This window comes from Vanellus vanellus (genome assembly GCF_965231255.1).
Source record: "Vanellus vanellus genome assembly, chromosome: 2".
NCBI classification, from domain to species: Eukaryota; Metazoa; Chordata; class Aves; order Charadriiformes; family Charadriidae; genus Vanellus; species Vanellus vanellus.
In genome coordinates, this window is record NC_138906.1 from 45,588,086 (window position 1) to 45,609,035 (window position 20,950).

A 20,950-nucleotide genomic window follows, 5' to 3' on the forward strand; every position below is an offset into this window, starting at 1 on the left:
CTCTGCTGGCAAGAAACGTTAACTTTTAGCTCTCACGTGACTTGGATGAAACAACATATCAATTCATTAGGGGTGGTTGCACTGAAATGGAGGCTGGGTGTTAGTTTTTGTTGGCGGAAGTTTAGGTAGGGGTTGTGTTTTATTTGAGGTTGTTGTGGGTTAGCCGCTGATTTTTGTTGGATTCTTTTTCTATATATCTGTCAGAGGCTCTTTACTGTACAAGATAGGCATGTTTTTGCATGTTTTTCATGTATTTGATTTTAAATCTAAATAAATCAAACAAATGAGGATGCACCGCACGGCCCAAATTTCCTGCTGGGTAAGTTGGCCCACTAAACAACCATAAATCACACTGGCAGAGAATTTGGCTTTGCCTTCTTAAGATACGCGCTCTAATGTCTTCGAGGCCAAAGTCAACTTCAGGTATTACCACGAAGAATTATAAAATTAAGTGGAACATAAGTGAGTATAAAGGCCCCAATTCTGGAAACACCTGAGGTTAGACAAGCATGTGATCTCATGGTTGAAATTAAATCTTGTTATGTATGCATTTGGAGTGGAGCCAGCTCTGGCAAAATAGACCCACAGCTACCTGCCCGGGTATCCATCATGGTGGAGCGTACAATGGATTACACCTGCCTTCAGAGCACAAAATCCTGCCTGTCTACAGAGCTACCAAAAAGGGGGCGTGTGTGGAGGGGAGGAAGGCTTGTACAGTTTTTTTTGGGTTTCCTAAAAGGTGGGTGAATTGGGGCTCAACTTAGATTGCACAAACTGTTAATGCCTTTAGATCAGTTTGCCCTCCTTCTGACTGGTTTCAGTTTGAAATAAAAGCAAAGCATGTTTTTCCTCCCCAAAATGAAAGTCAAATGGAAACAAATGCTTTTGCGGGTTCTTAGGGAAAGGAAAAACAGTGCAATGGAAAGTCTCACTTTGCATCAGTCACGGAAACAGCAAAGAGAGATGGAGAGACAGTGGCCTTTATCTGAAGCTGAGTGGTTATATGTCAGTGACAGTGTGGGAACTTCAGCTGAGAACTTTGTCAGGCACAAAATGGCCTCAAATCTTCTTTGCTGATACCAAAGAGTATGTTTAGGCAGGCTGGTAACCCTTCATGAGATACTTGTTTGCCGAGTCGGAGCCTGAAACCCAAAGGTCCCTTTTCCCCTGTGAGTGATGGTACCATTCCCTCTTTGGATCCCTGTTGGGTTTTTTTTTGGTCTTTTTTTCCTTTTTTTTTTTTTTTTTTTTTTTTTCTGGTTTACTGGATATGTTTACAGAGAGAGAAGAGTGTGGCTTTGAATATGCAGGACTATACTCCAGCTGTCCTTAGAGTCCTTTTCTGTGTAGTAGGAGACACGGTCTTTTTTTCCTGAGCAGAGAAGGGAACTGCAGCCAAGTTTTCCACATCCTGGTTTCTGGACTTAAAGTAGTAGTCACTAACAACAAATTTATATTGCTGTTTAATAAAGATTAACCAAATAAAAATTGGTTTGCCATACTTTTCAGTGGTTTAATTAATGAACTGTTGGTTATTTTCCATGGGTGTTGCTTTGCCATTAGAAGATACAATTTTATTATAAGCTTTTATAGTAATATGTCCTTCATTGATGGTGAAAGTTGTGTTCCATGGAATTGTCTTCCAAATGAAAGCCCAATCTATCAGAGTACCAGTAACGCTTTTTTAAAAAATCTGGGAAAGGACATTTTAGAGAAAACTCTTTTCAGTGAAACAGAGATCAAGGCGTGTCAGTGACTTGAGAAATAAAATTATTTTCCTTATTCTCCTGAGGTCTTATATTCAGCCATAAATGTCATTTTCTGTAATTTTTTTTATCAGGGTTTTGTGATACTTACTATTAAGTCTGCATTTTTAGTCTTAACCTCTGTAAGGTAAAGACAGGTACCTATTTTATGGTCTAGTTGCTTAACGCAACAAGTTGTAGCTGCCCAAATTCCCGCTTCATCATGCTAAGTATATCGAATTGCAGTGCAGTGCCGTGCTGTCTATGGGAGGTGGTATAATTTCAAATAAGTATTAATATTTATCTTGGAAAGAGCTAGGAGGTGCACATAAACCTCAAAGCTTCTGTTTATCCAGAACAGAAGTTTAGAGTGTATATGCGCAGGCATGGATGCACACGTGAGCGCAGTTGTGTGTGCATGCATGTACAAAAATGACCATAATTCCTGCATTTTTGTTAATCCTGGAGGAATCTGGTCCGTCTGTATTGAAACAAACTGTGTTTGGCAGCTAAAAATGAAAAAAACATTTTTAAGCAAACCTAATTAATGTAACCAAAGAAACCTCTTTACCAGTGCTGATATCCTAAAATCTGTACTATGATCAGCATTTATGCTGGCAGTGCGGCGTGGTGACCAGAGATGGGCAGGGTGTAGCAAATGACCAGTGCTTTTCAGGTGAACTCAAAATGTGTCTGTCGAATTGCAGTGGCAGAAGGACCCTCTCTAGGAGCGTCAGGCAAACATTTTTCAAGAGCACTAGATCTCTTCCCAGTATATGTGTTATGTGTGTAAAAATAACTGTATGTTATTAAAATATGATAACATGTATTTCTTTTTGTTGTTGTTGTTTTCTCCATAGGTACGGGAAAATTGTATCCACAAAGGCAATTCTTGACAAAAACACAAATCAGTGCAAAGGTACGTGCAAAATGTCCACCCTGTGAGTTCGTTGTCTGTTTGAATGATTGACTGGTGGCTTGGCTGCCAAGGCTTTGCCTCCAACTATGCAATCAACATAATGTACGGTATATTATAAACATATTTAATAATGCCAAAGCTTTGAGTTGTGTTTCCAGTAACATTGCTCATTAATTTTTTTCATTAACAAACAAAATGAAAATCACAAATCAGAACAAGTATCAAATTGCTTCGGCAGAAAAGTAAATTACCTTCTAACCACATAGTGCTGTCTGATTTGAATGATATCATCAGTGATGCAAATTGATTTCCTATATAAAAATGAGAAACCTTTGGGAAAAGTTTCCCAAGCAAAACCTGGTTTAATTTTTCTGGTTTTGTGAAGTCTTGGCCTACACTGTTGGAAGAAGAAAATATTCTTTGACACACATAGATCCACAATTTGTGATACCAAGATATAAAAATGATTCCTCTTCCAGTTTTATGTTCTTAATTTGTCTGCTAATGTATGAAAACATATTTGTAGTGAAATACAGCATGTTCTGTGTGTGTATAGCTATATTTGCCTAGATAAATATTGACTAACATGTCTAGTAGTACCTCAGGACTAGAATTGTTATTCATTTAGCAATCTGAAGAGCTGTCAAGTCTATGGGGGAGAAGCTCTGCTCTAAAATGACTCTGTAACTTTATACTAGTGGTATACAGAATACTTTTGGAGTAATAGTATCAACTAGAGTGGGTTCTTCTGATAAGAAGCACATTCTGGACAGCATTTTACGTGAGTTAGTGAAAAGAAAAACCATTGCAGTACAGGAATATCTCATGAGTGGCCAGATAGGGTGTGAAGAGAAGGAGAGGAAGACATTTGGGGAAATTATGAGATGGGGCAAAATCCTGCCAGCTGTGCCAATGATTTTCTCGCAGTTTGTAGAAGTGTGTACCTTTACCTATTGTCTGCCACAACAGCATTCATTAGCCGCTCAAGAGAAAAATAGGCTGGAAGCCTGCAGGTCTGGTCTTAGAAAACTACACCAATCCAATCAGTCATGGGCCATCATCAGAAGTGGCACTGCCATGCATTTGCTTTTGCCTGGACGTGCTATTCCTTTCCTTGGAGCACTGTTCCAGCAGACCTCTGATAACATCAGTCTGTCTGTATTTCTTTGAATATTACACCGGGAACAAAACCTGGGGTTTTTTGGTATGGGGTTTTTTTTTGGTTTTGGGTTCTTTTTTTTTTTTTTTTTTTTTTGTTTTGGTTGTATTATGAAGGAGTACCTTTGTGGGAAAGCAGGCTGGGCCAAGTGCAGAAAGCCCTGGCAGGGTAGCCAGCATGGGACACAGAGGTGAGTGCTGCAGTTTCAAAGCTGGGAGGAGGTGGACGTTTCTGCCACTGGCTACTGCGTGGCCAGGAGATTTGAGGTTTGGAGGCAAGGTGCAGCCTGGGGAGCTGTAGGGAGAGGGGGACTTGCAGCATGACGGGGCTACAAAGGGGATGAGTGGCCTGAATGGGCTCTGAGCTGGTTTAACAAGGAGGTAGAGTGCTGCGGTGGGATTGAAGGGTCTTCGGGGTAGGAGCAATTGGGGATAGGGCTCTTGGGCAGGAAGGAGTTGGGGCTTAGGCCTAGGACAGCTGGAGGGGCCTGACCTACTGGTATGAGGGGTGAGTGTGATCAGGTAGGTTGGGGTTACCTTGGGGCCGCTCTTCACTGTCTTAGACTCCAACTTAGACTTTCCTTTGGGGATGGGGACATGTAGGTCCTTGTCCCCCTTCTCACTACCATACAAGACCGAGGTGTCCTCTGTTCTCTTATATGTCAACTCCATCCTTTTGTCACCTTTTTTTCTGAAATTTGTCCATCTGAAATGGCAACACAAATCAAGCAGATGGAGTTGGATTTGAACCAGGCTGTATGTTGAATAATGAGATCAGGTCCATGGGGGAGAGAAATGTATTTGTCTCCACTGCTCTTGGTTGTCTGAGACTGCTGTGTTGTCAGTGTAGATGCTTCAGCTGGGTGCCTAAAGGTTGGTGGAAAGAATCTGGGGGAAGCATGCCCGATGATTGTTCTTAACTTTTTGGTGTCTTTTTAAATGCATGTTTGACTGGTAATCATTCCACAAACGTGGTGCCGTGTGATCACAACTGCCTCTGTTCCCATAGCCAGTGGTAAACAAGGAATGGACGTGTTTGTCAAACCCAAAATGTGAAGTGGAAAGATTGTAAAGAATTTGAATGGTAGAATTTGAGAAAGAAAAACATCTGGGTTTGGTGTTCTTTATACTGTAGTTAGCTTTGAGATTATTGTAGTTAGGGGCCATATAACAGTGAATTGGAATTTTGTAAAAGTTTGCTTTCATGGTGTTGCATTACACTGTAGGGTAAAGATATTTATTTGTATTTTCAAAGATGGATCTTTATGACATAAATGCTGCCATTAAAAGATCGTAAACATAATTGGTTTTATTAACAGTATGCTTCGTGGCATAAAAAGAATAGATGTTTCGCTGCTTTAAATGCTGGGTACAATTTCCTTTCTCTTCAGTAAGGCTGCCAAAAAAAAAAAAAAAAAAAGGAGCTTCCCAGGAATCAGAAGTGGAAGGGACCTGCAGAGTTCAGGACCTGCCTCGGGGCAGGATCAGCTCTAACCCACTGCTGAAGGGTGTTTCTGTAACCTGCACTCAAAGGCCTCCAGCGGTGGAGATACCTCGAAGTCCTCAGGCAATCTGTGATAGCGCTCCCTCTCCTTACTTATAATGAAGCGTTTCCTAATGTCTAACCCAAATCTCCCTTGATGCAATTTAAGCCTATTGCTTCTTTTCTTATTCCCAGTGGACATGCAGAACAGTTTATTCCTTTCCTCTTTGCAAACATATATATTTGAAGACTGCTATGCGTCCGCTGTATCTTTTCCCTAGACTGAACACTGGTCCTTTCGCTTTTTCCTTAAAGGCAATTTGTTTTAATTTTCTGATTATATTGCACTTCGCTGGTGTCTCTCTAATTAGCTCGCTTACTTGAAGACCTTAGAGCTGGGCGCAGGATATCAGACAGTCTAAATCTTACCATTTTAAATAGAGCGGAGAGGTTATTTCACTTGTCTTTTCTGTGATCACGACTCTCCTCTTTGTTGATATATCCATGTAAATAACTGTGTATATTTAAAATATAGAAACATTTCTGAGGCACAGGGTGTTGCATGAGAACAACAGTGCTGATTTATGCTAAGGGATTCTCTCCAGCCCCCGGTTCTGTTATTCTTTTCTCCAGCACTGCTGCCAGCTAGTTGTTCCTTATTGTGTGCTCTGCTCTGTGCTGTTGATTATTCCCCTCCTAAGGCTAGTACTTTTCATTTGTCTGTATTGAATTTTATCCTATTTTTTTCCCGGCTGCTCCTTAATTTGCCAAGATTATTCTCAAATCTTAAGTCTCTGGAGTGCTTGCAGCGCTTACTTCTTCAGTATCCTCTTCACAGTTAATAAATGATTTCTCTAATCCACTGGACAAGATAATTTGGAAAAGACTGAATAATAACAGACCTGGGGAGGACTTTTGAGGAAACCCTCTCACTACACCAGGTAGTGCAACGCTGGGCCATTGAGAACTTTTTTAAATTGGATCTGCTAATCAGTTGCCACCTGCATCGCAGCAGTTTTAGCTAGATCCCATTTCTCCCATCTGCTTAAGTTATGAGACAACCAAGGGTTAACTAAAATATATAGTACTTACCTATCCATAAGACTAGTTATCTACTTCTAGATGGAGGTATAATGCGACATTATTTATTCTTGCTAAATCCATGCTGTATGGTACTAATCACCTGTTACCTCTGAGGGTCTGTGAATGGATTAATATGACTATTTGCTCTAAGGTTTTTTCCAGAAGTTGAAACTAGGTTAAACTGTGTCTAAACCACTTGCACCTGCATCAGTTTCTTTTAAAAACAAACAAAACAAAGAAAAACCCCAGGCATTTTATTTGTTCCTTTCCAGTCTTCTCGATCTCATTCACCTTCTGCAAAACATGCGATATCTGATTAAAGGAACACATCATCCTGTGATGTTTATACAATGCAGTAGGATGGATGAAATTCAGGGAGATGACAGAAGAAGTTATCATGTGATCGGGGATTTCAGAATCTATTTCAGTGTCATTTGTGTGTTGACCAAGGTATAGAATAGAGCTGAAAGTGGAAAATAGTTAATATAGCAAAGACATTATTTCAAATGCCCCACGTATCAATGTGCAGCTCTCTTAAAACAGGCCACTGCTTAGCAAGAAGTGTTGGGTTTCCTTTTGGAAAAATGAGGAAAACTCTCTGCAGTGGACTTTAAGTCATTCTCCAGTATTCCAGATTTTTAAAAAGATACCCACGACATTCCTGTTGTGCTAAGGAATAGCGTTATCTGAGGATTTCTCCCTGGTATGAATTAAGCAGTTGGGTCTAAAGTAATCATATATGCTGCGAGGGAGTTCACTAGGGAAACCTTTTGACGTAACCTCTCATTTTCAGATTGCTCTTTGTTGGTGGCATAACTGCTAAGTGAGGCAGAGGAGAAGCAACAATCACCCTGTAATAGAACAATATAGAAAACAAAATAAGCACAGTCATGACAAAATGGCCAGAAATCACTGAACAAAACAGGGAACAATCACATATGGAGAATAATGAAAAACAGACACATGATTCATTCAGACGTTCAAACACAAAAACCCTATAATGAACAAGTCGGAGAGTTTTGGCTGCTTTTGCTTTTTCCCGTTCCCTCCCCTCTTTCCCTCTCCCCCTTGCGCATTTCCCTTCTGGGTCTACTGTATTTGCTAATTTAAAAAGTAGGGGAAATAAAATAAAAGAAACCATTCAAGAAAAGAATTAATCTGAAACGCGGAGACTCTTCTCTTTCCAGCCCTCGCCCCCTGCCCTCCCCAGACTGGCTTGCCTTTGATAGACCTACGTGCTTAGAGCCGAGGGAATGAGTAATGGTTGTTTCACAGTACAGTTTCCATACCTCATAGCAATGGAATACAGAACAGTTAATCTGCCAAATACACAAGCCCATTTCTTAGAGTATGAATTACTGTCATCTGCATCTGCCCTTGCAGACACTTTAATTGCATGCATGCAGATTTACTTCCTGGTTTGGTCAGGAGCTCCCATGATTTTGAGCGTTTCGCTAGGACCTGAGAAGATGAGCATGGGAGAATGCCTAGAAGTCCAAAATCCCACCTGTGGGATTTTTTTTTTTAATAAAGAAAACCTATGAATCACAGTAATGTGTAGGAGACAAACACTTCAACTGCATATTCTTCATTTTATGTATATTTTTTCGAACCGTGCGTGACTTGATTTGTTGAATAGCAGTGTTTGTCTTGGGAGAGAAATGTGCCTAACATGATGAGGGGAACTACAGAGACTCTATTTATAATTTTAATATTTCATTATGACATTTTTCTTGTTGAGAAATGTTAGCAATGATCTATTCGTTTTTAAAATAAAAAAACTGGGGATGCAGATATGCAGTCATTAGGATGGCAATGGGTTTACGGTAAAAAAAAATGCCATGAGGTCATCTGTGTTAACCCACCATATATCACATACAGTTTTATTTCTCCAGTTGCCGTGCCGTTTTTAGACCAGGACTTAAAATTTACCATGACCTATTTTATAAATTGAGAGTTTATTTGTGTAACAAAAATGGGATAACTGGAGGCTTATTGTAAGTGTTGCAGATAATTGGAATGGCATGATAAAGGGCTGCTTCATATCTCCCAAAAGGAGTCTGTCCTGCCATGTGTCAGTGGTGCTACTCATCTGCTTAAGTTCACCAACACCCCTAAGTACCCTATTATATTGAAGCTTAATGAGCAGGAGGCTTCTGCTCCGGTATTCTGATAAACAAAGCTTATAAGCATATAGTAGATAGACCTTGCTGTGGACGTTACACCAAATATTTTCATAACTTTCAATTTTAGAAAGTATTTTTTTTGCACATATTCTATGAAGACTAAACGTTGTTTGTGATCATATGAAATTATGCATTTTCACTATATTTATTAATTCCTGTTATACTTGAGATGGCACAATTTGGTTATGACTAGCAACATGAAGCAAGTCTATGTAAAACAATAAGCTAGTGAAGAAAGAGCTAAGCTGCATAGAAAGCTATTTAGTTAATAAATTTTATTTATTGGGAATAAGCTCAAATTGCAATAACTGTGCTGCGTTATTTATGATTCTCAGAATTGCCATTTTGAGAGAGAAAAAAAATCCTGCCAAGTAGGTCTGTGCCTGATCGCAGACTGTAAACTGTTCACACTAGGAGGGCATGCACAGCGTGCTTCAAGGGGAAATGGATCTTGTAGAAAGTAAATAATTTGTAAAACAGACTTATTTAATTTTGAAACTCTGGACTTGTGTAAAGAATAAATCAATCCTATTTTCGATGCCGGGATAGACAATAGATGTGGTGATTTTTTTGTGCATTAGTTTTGTTTGTTTGTTTGCATTTCAGTTTTTTTTTTTTTCTTTTTTTGATCCATTCCAAAGTTCTGTGTAATCAGTGGCGTAATAGTTCACAAGTTCTTAAAAGTGTAGCGATATGGAATATTTTTCTCCAGCAGGTTTTCTCAGAGTGAGGTATTTGTGACGGCTGGATAGGTGCTGAGCATGGGTAAGCGCTGAGCAAGTTTTATGTATGGCTCTGCTGATCCCTCTCACTACTGACCTGTAGCAGCCCCAGCTAATCTGGTCCTGGGTCTCCTGAACAGAGCGCGCAAACTACGCTGAGTTGTGCCAATTTTGGTTAGCAAGCCAGCTGATAACCCCACATCTCCTGAGTTAGCTGTGCTAAGTTTTTTGATAACAAGAGATACATTTAAATATCATGAGGTTAGTTGTTTAAAATTTATGTTTTGATGTTTTGGTTTTTTTTTTCTGTTTTTTGAAACTTAATTTCACTTCTGTGTTTTTTGTAAGTAAAGGTTCAGAATTATTTTTTTTTTTCTGTTTAAATTAGAAAGTGATATGGCTTTGTAATCACATGAGACTAGGAGCCAATTCTTTAGGAAAAATACCTAAGGGACACATCTAAACACCCTAAAGGCAGGCATACATCAAAATAGTATGAAAAGAATTGCCAATAAGAAACCGTGAGGTTGTTCAGTCACCAAATAAGTGTTTTAAGTTCACACACTACCTTATCAAATGAAAGCTTGTTTGATCTGCAGGCTCATGAGCTATGATGCTCTGTAAATCTGACCATTTTAAGAAGTTATCAGAAACTAGATGGGAGGGGGAGAATGTGCCTGTATTCAAAAATACATCTGTAGCTATCTCCTTGAACTTACAGTTGATGTGTTTATGGATGTTTAGGTAACATAAAGAAGCAATGGCACTCACTGGGAACGCGTGATGCCATTGGGTGAGCTACTTTCCTGGCACCTGTTGGGTTGGCCAGCAGGCGTTATATGTGTCTTGGCAAACGTGCGAGCATTTTCAAAAATCTGGCTTTAGCTTGGAGGTGGAGATCCTCCTATTTGTGTGTTTTTTTGAATGCTTTCCACATCTGCTGTAGGGAAATAGGAAAGGGTTTGATGAGTCGTGCTGAGCAAGTCGCCATAGCTGGCACTGGTGGCTGCCCTGCCACAGTGAGGACTCTGATACGTACCTGCGTCCACATCTGCAAAACGTTGCTGCACCTCAGCAAACGTTCTTCACTGCATCTAAACAGTGCTCTGTCTCAAGCAAGTCCTCTAAAAATTGCGTATTGAGTTTAAAGCCACGTCCTCTACAGAGGAAACTCTTTTCTAATTAGTTCCCCAGACACTTTCTTAAACGGCTTCTTTGCAATTAAGGAAAATATTTCCTGGGTCATTATCTTTTCATAAATGAACTCATGGCCTAGCAAATATTTTCTGTAAGGAGACCCAAGATGCTCAAGTATTCTGTGACATATCTAATCTGTGATTATTCTTAATTTACTGCTTCCAAAATTTGCAGGCCCATATCACTGGCAAATAATAGGTTTAATTTTGTGTCCTTCCAGAGAAATAAAAAAGTAAAATTTCCATTTATACATAATGATTAATGTTTTGATTCATTGGTCCGTATAAAACTTTGCCAATAGCTTGGCATGTGTTTGAAGTGCATTTGGGGACTGGGTAATGTTAGTAGGCTCTTAGTGGTCTCAGCAGACTTGGAAATATGTATTTCATATCACAGAAGTGAGCAGAAGAGAATTTTTTTTTCCTTTTTGAACAGCGGCTCATAATCAGCTTTGTTGAAAGCTTACTTGTATCGCGTTGGCTTTTTCAACTGTCTTGCAGAATCACTTTGACTTTTTTTCTCTGATGCATTGATACAGCATCTCATATCTCAGTAAGCCCATTAGGCCTCTGGTGGCTTGAAGGTGGGTCATCTCTCCCAAAAGGGGTGGTGCTCTGCTGAGAAGGTGGTATGTCTATAAGCCTCAAGACCTTCAGCGCAGCAGCTGACCTGGGGAAACCCCCAGGGAGAGGAGGACAGTGCCTGGCCGCTTAGTTTTGCTAGAGCCGACTCCATTACGTGCTCTCAGAGTATACGGCATACACAAAACGAATGCTTACTTGATACAGTGACAATTTGACAATAAATCAAATCGACAGACTCTCATTGAACACGGGTACTCGACAGGAACCGATCTGAATCGGATCTGTTAATTATAGCCTGACTCCACTTCTGCGGTATGCCAGCCATCAGAGAAGTCACCGTTCGCATTTTCCCCTATTAGTCCACATCCCTGGCTTTTGTTTAGAAGAGTAGAACTCTCTTATCCAAGTGAATTAAGTAAATGTGCTCTTTCTTGATAGATAATATACTGTGAAAGTAAAACACTAATAGACCGTGCCATCATTTTTATTAAATCTGTCTTCCTGGGTATTTGAGGGCCGCATGTCTAGAGATGGCGTAGGTTTGCTGGAGTAGGAATGTATGTGCAACACAGCAGAAAAATCATAACCTCTGGCAATAAACATGGAGCTCCCTCAACGCTGAACAAAGAACCCACCCACACCAGTTCTAGGGAAGGAAGTGGTGGGCATTATTACTACTCCATCTATTTAGGTTATGGTAGCCGTAGAGCAATAAAGCTCTAGGTGCTAATCGACGGTACATAAAACAATTGTACTGTACAAAAATTAATTAAAAGACAACCTTGTCCTACGGACTTTGCAGCCCAGGGCTTTGGAAAAGACCAGTATCCACAAATGTTAGGTACAGTGAGTAATCTTTTGACTTTGAACGGAGTTGAATAACTTTTTTTTAAAAATACTGAATTCTCCAAAAAAGAAAACCCCAAACCAGTCTTTCGGCTCTCCTGAGAATAGTCATACATTTGGATAACATTTAGCGAGTTTTTTTCAACTCAGAATGTTTTGAGGAGAGCTAAATTTATGTATGAGAAAAGGAGGAGGCCATGTTAGGGGTGGTAGAAACGACTCTCCTACTTGGTGAAATAGTTTTTGTCTGACTGGGTCTTCCTCGCGACCAATGATCGGCTGATGTTTTCTTCCATTAGATGGCAGTGGTGTGATGTGTGGTTTCTCTGGACCCCCAACTTACAAGTTTGATTAAAAAATTACAAATGGTTCCATTTTCCTTTGGGTTTTTGTTTTTCCCTTTTTTTTTTTATTTTAATCTCTTAGTTTGGTGTATAAATTCAGGGTCTCCAAGCTTTCAACTTTTTATTCATGTAGAATTTTACAACTTATTGGCCAGTTTCAAGCAAATGTGCCAAAAGGCTGGGACTTTCAAGTACAACCAAGTTAAAAACTTCCAGAAAACAGGCAGCTGCGTAGAGTGGAGACTCAGTGCTCCCAGAGAAGGAAATGCAGGGTGGGTTTAGTTTTAACCCACTTAAAGTAACCACGGTAAATCACTACTTGCTCATGTATGGCGGAGCCAGAGCTTGTGCTGGTTTTGCCCATCAAGGAGTTTGGGAGGGAGGTATGGGTATTCAGTTACCCCAGCAAGTTGTGGCGTCACAGCTGGGACAGAACATGGGCAGAAACAAGAAAGATAGGGCTCAAATGTATAAGAACACGGGCTTTGTTCGCTTCATTGCTTGTAGAATGTTCTGTTTTATCCTGAACAAAGGAGAAACCCAGAAATTTAATTATTTTTTTCTCCTATGATCTCTATAAAGATCTTTCAGCTGCGTGCCCTTGTTGCTTGTGGTATTACTCGTAGTGTTGTTGTTTATTAACTTATTAAATATGGAGCAGTAAACACTGTTTATTTTTAAATGAATTAAAATGGACTTGTTGCCCTTCATGGCTTTTTATTAATTGAATATTTTTGCTAAGCTCTCTGCTTTCAGAGCAAAGGTTGCAGCCAGGAGATGGGGGTCAATGGGACCTCCATTTAAATGCATGTTATCTCTATGTTAATTGCCTGCATATTTAACCAACCAACCATGTCGTTTTGCAGAAAGTAAAGGTTTTTGTGGTCAACCTTTAATCATGAAACAGCAAGAAAATGTCTGAGTGACCTGGTTTGCCTAAGGTATCTTGTCAGTCACTTCAGCTCACAGTAAATTGCAGGGTAAATTCCACATAATTGATGGAATGTACCTTTAAAAAAAAAAGCCCCCAAACTGAGGAAGAAATCACTGTTCAAAATTTTAGTGTTTAATTTTTGTTTGTTGCACATTGTCTTAGTAGTTATTTCCTTTTTAATAAGACCAGATTTTATTGCTGGTATAGATACTTATTAGAGAAAAAAGTAATGGAACAGACAGTAAATATGCCTTGAGTTTTGGAGACAGATACGAATTTATCAGGTTGGGTGAATGCGAGTTCTTACTTCAGAAAGAATTGCACAGCTACTCCTCGCCATGCTCTACTTTCTTGGGCTGTTACTGCAGAACTGTTAAAATAGTTACGCGTAAAGCAGAGGGTATATACCACGCAACAAGCCCTTCTGAGGCTGCTGGGATTAATAAGCCTCTGTTTTGGGACTCTGCTGTGTTTTCTCTAGTGTCTAGTCATGAGACGGAGTTTTTGGAACTTAAAATATTTGAGATTGCTACCTCTGTCGAATTTGTTTGAATAAGGTCAGTTGATTCAAAAGTTATGGGAAAGTATAGGCTGACAGAGAAATATATGTAGCTATTTCTGCAGTATATTCTTTGCCTTGCTTTTTATGCCTTTTGTAATGATTTCTAGAACTCCGTTTGCGTTTTTGAGCAAGTATGGAGCTGACATTTCTATGGATGGTTCAAAGAGCTTCATTTTATAATGTGAAACTGGAATTTTCTCCCATGTGCATCACTACATTTGTCTACATTTAATTTCTTCTGCTGGTTTATTGCCCAGTCGCTTCGTTTAATAAGGTCCTTCCGCAGTTCTTCACAGCTGCCCCCCCCTATTTTCGCTCCTGAATAATCTTGGCACCTCACTGCTTAGCCTCTTCTCATCATTTTAGAAACAGGTTGTGCAGCATGGATCCCGGCAAAGCTCCACGTGGAAATCCATTGGTGCCGTTCCCCTCTTGTAAGAAAGACCGTGCCCTATACCCTCTGGTTTTATCTTTTAACCAATTGTTTATCCAAGAACTTTCCCTCTTAAGCCGTGGCTGCTTAGTTTCCCAAGAAATCTTTTGTGAGGGCCTTGTGGAGATCCAAGCAGACTATATTAGCCAGATCACCCTTATCCACAGGCTTGTTGACCTTTTCAAAGAAGTCCAATAGGTCTGTGAGGCAAATGTACAAAAGCCAGGTTAACTCTTTCCGTGTATTGTATTTCCATTGATTTTACTCTGTTTCTGTAATTTCTGGTAATTTGACACCAGGTTTACAGGTCTGTAGGTACCCAGATCTCACCTGGGATCTTTTCAGAACACTGCCACCACGTGTGCCACCTCCCGGTCCTCGGGTACAAAGTCCTTTTTAGAAAAGAAGCCGCGCACCACTTATTAACATGTGTAGCCAGCTATTGCGTCCTGGAGCTCTTTTCAAACAGGGAGGGTGAATACCATCTGTTGTTGCAATTTGTTAGTGTTCACTTTTGTCAATTTGTCCCATAACCTCCTCAGTGGTCATTTCAAATTAAGAGTTGCATCTGTTCTTCTGGGCTTCCTAAGCAGCGCTCTCTGAAACAGCATCTGAAAATGTGATCTTTGCATTATATCCCATTTTGCCCAATCTGTGTAGGGATAATTAAAGTCCCCTACGAGCACTCCACTTGCTTTCTGCTGTCACTGCTTTTCTGCATCTTCCTCTGCCCACGGCAGTTGGTGTTGCCATCCTGGCAGGACAGTCAGTAGTGCCAGAGGTAGCTCTCTGGTAATGCAGAATGACCATTCTTCATGCTTAGGGCTGGGATTTCAGTTCTTGCAGGCTCTGTGTTACCTGCTGCCATGCTTAGCCTGATCATTTCTCCACCACCAGCACATCCTACTGTCTGTGCCATGCATTTTGTACAGCATAGTGTTACGATGGTCCACTCATTGCCTCATTTTCACAGTCTTTCTAATACCTGGGTGTTTTCTTACTGTAGTATGTATTCCAGTTCACTCATCTTATTTCTTAGGCTTAAAACATTTGGGAGCTACTAGTGTTTCAGTTGTGTTGTCGAAGCCGTATTTGAGTGACTCTGTGGTTACTTTCCATCCCAGTATGTCCACTTATGTTCTCTGGCCTATTGTTTTGTTTGCAATAGGGATACATCTAGTGATCACCCTCTGATTTTCTCCAAGGTTATCAGCTCCCCCATCTGTTTGCCAGATAAGAGAGATTGCCGCCACTCCAACCTGCTCCTTTCTTCTGGTTAGCTCCAACTGCTGGAGGGGCACTTCCAATGCCAGAAGACGCAAAGTCAGCGGGGAAGATCCAGTGCTGGCTCACATCCTGCTTCACCCCCTGAATGCTGCCTTGAGCTGGCAGCTGGCCCTGGTGGACTTGGGCCTGCAGTATGACACTGCTGAAATATCCTCTGTGAAACCTCTCCCGTAGCAGGATTTGGCTTGATTGCTTGGAATTGATGTCCCTAAAAGTTCAGCTGCTGAATTTCTGTGTCTTATCTAGTCCTTCCCATTTTGCTGTCCTGCTCTCAGGAGCCAGAATTTCCTGCTGAAGATGCTAAGTTGTCTGTACAGCGCACTCAGGTGTGCAGCTCTCCCATGGGGAAGACATAGAAATGATAGTTGGCATAGTAAATTGGGTAATTGCCACCATAATTTTTTCTCCCTGAGTATTTGATGGGGTTGTTCCTTCAGCTGCTTTCTATCCAGGTAACCTGTTTGACCTCCCCTCTGGTTGCTGCCCTAATGACAAAAGCTAGGGTTGTGAGCTCCTTCCATGCAGTCAAACTCATGCTCTTATGGTCTCAGATTAGTTCTTGGAAACTTTGGGGCTCTTTTTATTCAAAAGAGTGTAGAGAGGGCTTCGTGGGGAATGGAAGACATAGCATTTAAGAGAATATTTAGAAAACCAAAACAAAATAGGAAAGCCACTGACTATGAAGAAATCAGTGCCTGGTATTAGGCAGGGGGGGGGGGGAGGAAACAGTGTGCATGGTGCTGGCAGCACCATAAGTGAGGGTAAATTGGTCGTGATTAAATTACGGGTGAAATATGGGTGAGAGTTTCTGACTACCAAAGCAGCAAAGTTTTGCTACAGGAGGTGGAGCAAACTCGGTTTTTGTGGCATGAGGCTGCTTGAGAGTGGGGTGAGGGTTCATGACCAGCTTCTTGTCCAAATGTATGCACTTAGCGTCACAGAGTTCTCCTGATGTTGTGAGTTCGGAGCCAGGCAAGTATGGTCAGATGTAGCTTTTTAGTAAGTCATTTCATTCAACTGCTACAGTAAGCTAAATAGCTGCACCCCCACGAGGTGCACTGGGGAGGGAGCAGGGAGACGTATTCCCTTTAGGGCTGCTCTCTTTGGGGCCATTGCAGCTGATGTGGGAGCTGGGCTCCAGTGGACACTGGCTCGGGGCTTTTGGGGCTGGGGCACTTTCCAGTGCTCTCTGCCGCCCTTTTAAACAAACCTGTCCCTGGAGGATGCCTCCTGATGCAGGTCCCGGCTCTCGGGCTGACGAGGGGGACAGCAGATCTCTCTTGCCCTTACCCAGGCCGGCTGGCGCATTGGGGTGCATGTGTGTGGGATCTGCGACGGTTCGCTGAAGTGCTGGGGAGCAGGAGCCGCAGGAGCAAAGCGTGGCTGCGTTATGGTTCACCTGCCTGCGAATTGCATGCATCTTTGGCAGTGTGAGCCTTTGGAAATGTCTGTAGGTTTACACATTAAAGAAAATAAAATAATTCCTAAATGGGTTTTTGTCAAATTAACCTTTGAAAGCCCAGCAAGGTGCACTTGCTATGTTTTGGGAGTGAGGGTAAGGCAGAGGAATGGCTGTGAAATGTTCCCCTGGTATTTTAACTGGAAGGTGAGTCTATCACTCAGTCATTTCTTATTAGTAAGGCTCATAAGAAAATGAGATTTTCAGATTATGATTTTAAAGCCCCGTGTTCCCACTGTGTTTTAGGCAAGAGTGGAAGCACATGTTGCCCACAGGACTAAGTGAAACCAGAAATTTCATTTCAGTTTAGACAGTCTTTACTGACACTCTGCTCCTGGGTTTGGCATTCCTGGAAGGGAGAAGAGAAGTGGAATGTAAAAGGGGAGAAACTTTCCAGTCAACATTTGGTTTGAATTTGCATATAACTTGAGAAAAGAAAGGAAAAAAAGGATAAAAGCACTATTATAATTTCAGTGTCGGTCCACTGTACCCTCAGAAACACTAGCTGGTCTGTAAACTTCCCATACATACTTTCTATATGCTGCATCAATGTCTTTGCATTGTTATTTTATCTTGGTAAATAAGGATTTAAATGGAAAAAACTTTGCAATACAGAAATGTTTGGATTGGCATGTCGTAAAGAGTGCTTCTTTATTTATTTTACTTATTTTATTTATTTTATACTTTAGATAGCTCCCCACATTCCTTCAGAAAACAGAAATAATATCTAATATTACCACTTACCTCATCTCTCATAGAGGTCCACACTGTAGATTGCAGATCTAGCCTGTGCTATTTAAGGCATTTTAAGAAAAGCTCTGAGTTAGGGTGAAGAAGGCTTTCAATTTTAAGACTTCAGTTGCCCTATGCAGAGCAGCGTTATCAAGGAGATTGTGTGATATATATATATAAAAATATCTGTAGATGTGTGTTGAATTACTTTATTAGAAGTTGATGTATCGGTCCATCTCATATAATACCTTGCAGCATTATAGTGGAAGAATCTACAATTGTGAGCATTTAGGTGTAAGTTATACAAGTTGCAATTCATAATTAATAACAAAAAATATATTTTCTCTCTAGTGATAAACTTTCCTAGAAAGAGTAATTTAATTATCAGTCACGGGATTGGCATTGACATTTGAAGTTGACAGTAGGGTTCAACTCATTAATGTTTCCATTATGCACTTGTCCTTCTGAATATAGAAAGGGCCACCGTAGGACGTGTATACTTAGCACTGGATGCGTGTTGAAGCACAATGCTGAAGAAGGCCTTGAGTTTCACTAAAATCAATCTTCATAAAACGTGTGGCAGCTCTGATGCAACCTTGTGCTTCAAAGTTCATTTCAGGATAAAGGATGTGTAAGCTCACTGTTATAGGACCCACAAATGCTACCATTTATACTGAGCCCTACACCTCAGTATTTTGTTTTATAGTACTCTTAGAAATATCATAGGCCTGAGGATATATCTGAAAAGCTTCCTCTCTCTTTTGTGATGATGTAAAGGTAGTGTTCACAGGTCTGACGTGCTTGGAATGAATTTGGTCATTACAGCTAGGCTGCATGTCAAAAATGTTATCTCCATTATTTCAGTGAAACCCTAACTACATGTTTAAGATGGTAGTCTTAAGGAGCAGGGATAGCACTCACTTGGAGGGGATGTTATGCTCCTGGCGTTTATGTTGACTGGCCCGAGTGCTTATTTTAAACATCTTATTTGGATCCTTTGGATAACTTTTCAGATTTGGGGCTAAGTCTTCAAATATTTGTCAACTACTCTCAAAAGTGAGACACAAAGGCGTGCAATATATTATGCTTACATGCCTCCGAACCTATGGTACCTTTGGGAAGACAATCCATCGCTCCTGTTGATAAATGCTTATTTGTTCTGCTTGCACTACTACACCTGAAGCTGTGCATGGGTGACTCCCTGTGATTTGAGTACGTTTAATGGATTGTTTTGATGCACAGTTCTGCAAACTCTTAGTTCCACGTGTATGAGTGCTAATACATCCTATAATTACTAAATGGAACTGGAAGGTGAGTAAGAACTTCTGGTAAGCTCAGAGTTAATGCAGAAGAGGAGAGGACCTTTTGCTTTGCAAGCTTCTGGGAGGAAAGAAGGTATTTTACACCAACTGGCAAAGAGCTTACAGGGCACACTTCCAAACCTTCAGAAAAAGTTTCCCACAAAGACTTTTTTTTTTTTTTTTTTTTAAAGTCATGCTGCAGGAATTAAGTTGGAGATATCACTGACCGAAAGGACATTTTTTCTGAATGAGCCGAGAACCAAAGGAAATGACTCCGGGGTTTGAAATCCTTTTATTTCCTCTGTGGAAGATATCTGTGCAGCTGAAAAGAACCATTCTGGCTGGCTCCAAGCCAAACTTTATGGGAACTGAGATTAGGAAGTTCTATGGTCAAAATAGCCATTGAACAAATTGCTTCCAGTTTAAAGCCTCAAATTTCCTGACAAAGCTACAGCATTTAACCCTTCCTTTTTTTTCACTTGGGTGAACGACCTGCCTGTTATTAGACACAAACTGTTTATCCAGTGGTGGTCCCTGCAGTGCTCTCAGAATTGCCTGCAAAGCATTTGCCGATTTTTGCTTTTATGTGAGATAGGCAGAGCAAAACCCAGAAAAATGTTAGAGCGGGTTTGGGTGATGATTCCCACGTAAAATAGCAGGAAAGCTTCTATAAACAAGAAATCAGACTGCCAGCTGCACTGTGCCATTTTCGTCTTGCAGCCCTTTTTGAAGGGATGCTTTGTTTTGTTTTACGGTGGGGTTAGCTGGCTTGCCTGGCCTTTGTGAACTAAATGAAGAGGCAGCAGCGATAGCAGTTGCGCCTCTGAACTGCTGTATTTACTCCCGAAAGCACTAAAGCGCAGCGTAGTGTGAGTAGAACACCAAGCCTGGCCTGTGAATGCTGCGGCATGGGCTAGCTGATCTCCGAAATAACAAAATACTTGAATTAGAACAATGACATTTGTAATTTTGGCTTACGGATTTCTTTCCCCGTTGGCTTCAAACCGTTTTGCCTGTGGTGGGCAAGGGCATGCTAAGGAAGGCCTGGAGGGACGGCAAAGAGAGACGGTGCTAGAATCGGGAACAAAGTCCGGGTATGCTGATGCGTCCTCACCCCGCTGTGCTTGGGACTACCTTGGGGTGACCACTTCTGTCACCTACCTGTGTGCCCATCCCCTCCTGCGCGTGCCCGTCTCTTTCCTATACGGGCAGTGCTTCAAAGCAGAGCTCGTCCCATGTGGGCGTAGGCTGTGTTTCGGGCAGTTCTCAAAGAGGATGTTGGTAATTGTACCGCAGTCATAGGGATGTGACAGGATGTGGCCGCATCCGCTCTTTCTGTCCCCACCAGCGCTGTTTTATTCCCCAAAGTGTGCATACTTTGTGTATCATGCATCAATGCCTTTGCGCAACCTAAATTTAAAAGTCCTAAATATTAGGCAGGTGTTTCCATCATTTCACCTGAGAGACTAATTCCCAAAATAATAAAACTCATTATTAGTACGTTTTTTTTTTTCTTTATACTCAGCCTAAATTTTGCTTTTCCTAATTTAATCCCACTACTCTTCATTATCCCTCCTCCCCTACCTCTGGGCACCACACTAATTAATTCATCTCCCTCTTTGGTTTTTGCTTTTTACCCTTCAATATTATAGTTCAATGTTAAAATGCATTCCTCTTTTCTTGTATTTACTCAGCCCAACAGATATATTTTAGCTCCAGCAATCTTTCTTTGTAAAACTGTTCCTGCTGACCTCTATTCAATGTTATTGTTCATCAGTGAACAAACCCTCTGGTTTGTTTACAAATTGCTGGTATCAAAGTGATCAGAACAAGATGCATTACCCCAGGTAAGTGTGTGAGTGACAGTATAAACTGGGAATTTATATATCAGTGCCCTTAAACCATTTTTGTTTGCTTTCTCTTGGGCTTTTTTTTTTTTAGAGGGAGATTGCTTGTAGTTTTTATGATCAGAATT

At 40.9% G+C, this 20,950-nt stretch overlaps 1 protein-coding gene across 2 annotated transcripts in view; it reads left to right on the top strand.

Annotated features, from left to right (window-relative positions):
- Positions 1–20,950, top strand: part of RBMS3 (RNA binding motif single stranded interacting protein 3) — a gene marked incomplete at its 3' end in the record, with an annotated part of 459,009 nt that overhangs the window by 126,819 nt on the left and 311,240 nt on the right. For both annotated transcript variants that reach the window (XM_082479353.1, XM_082479354.1), the window contains exon 3: positions 2,606–2,664. In XM_082479353.1, the coding sequence (XP_082335479.1) occupies positions 2,606–2,664 (59 nt within the window). The remainder of the gene's footprint in view (positions 1–2,605; positions 2,665–20,950) is intronic.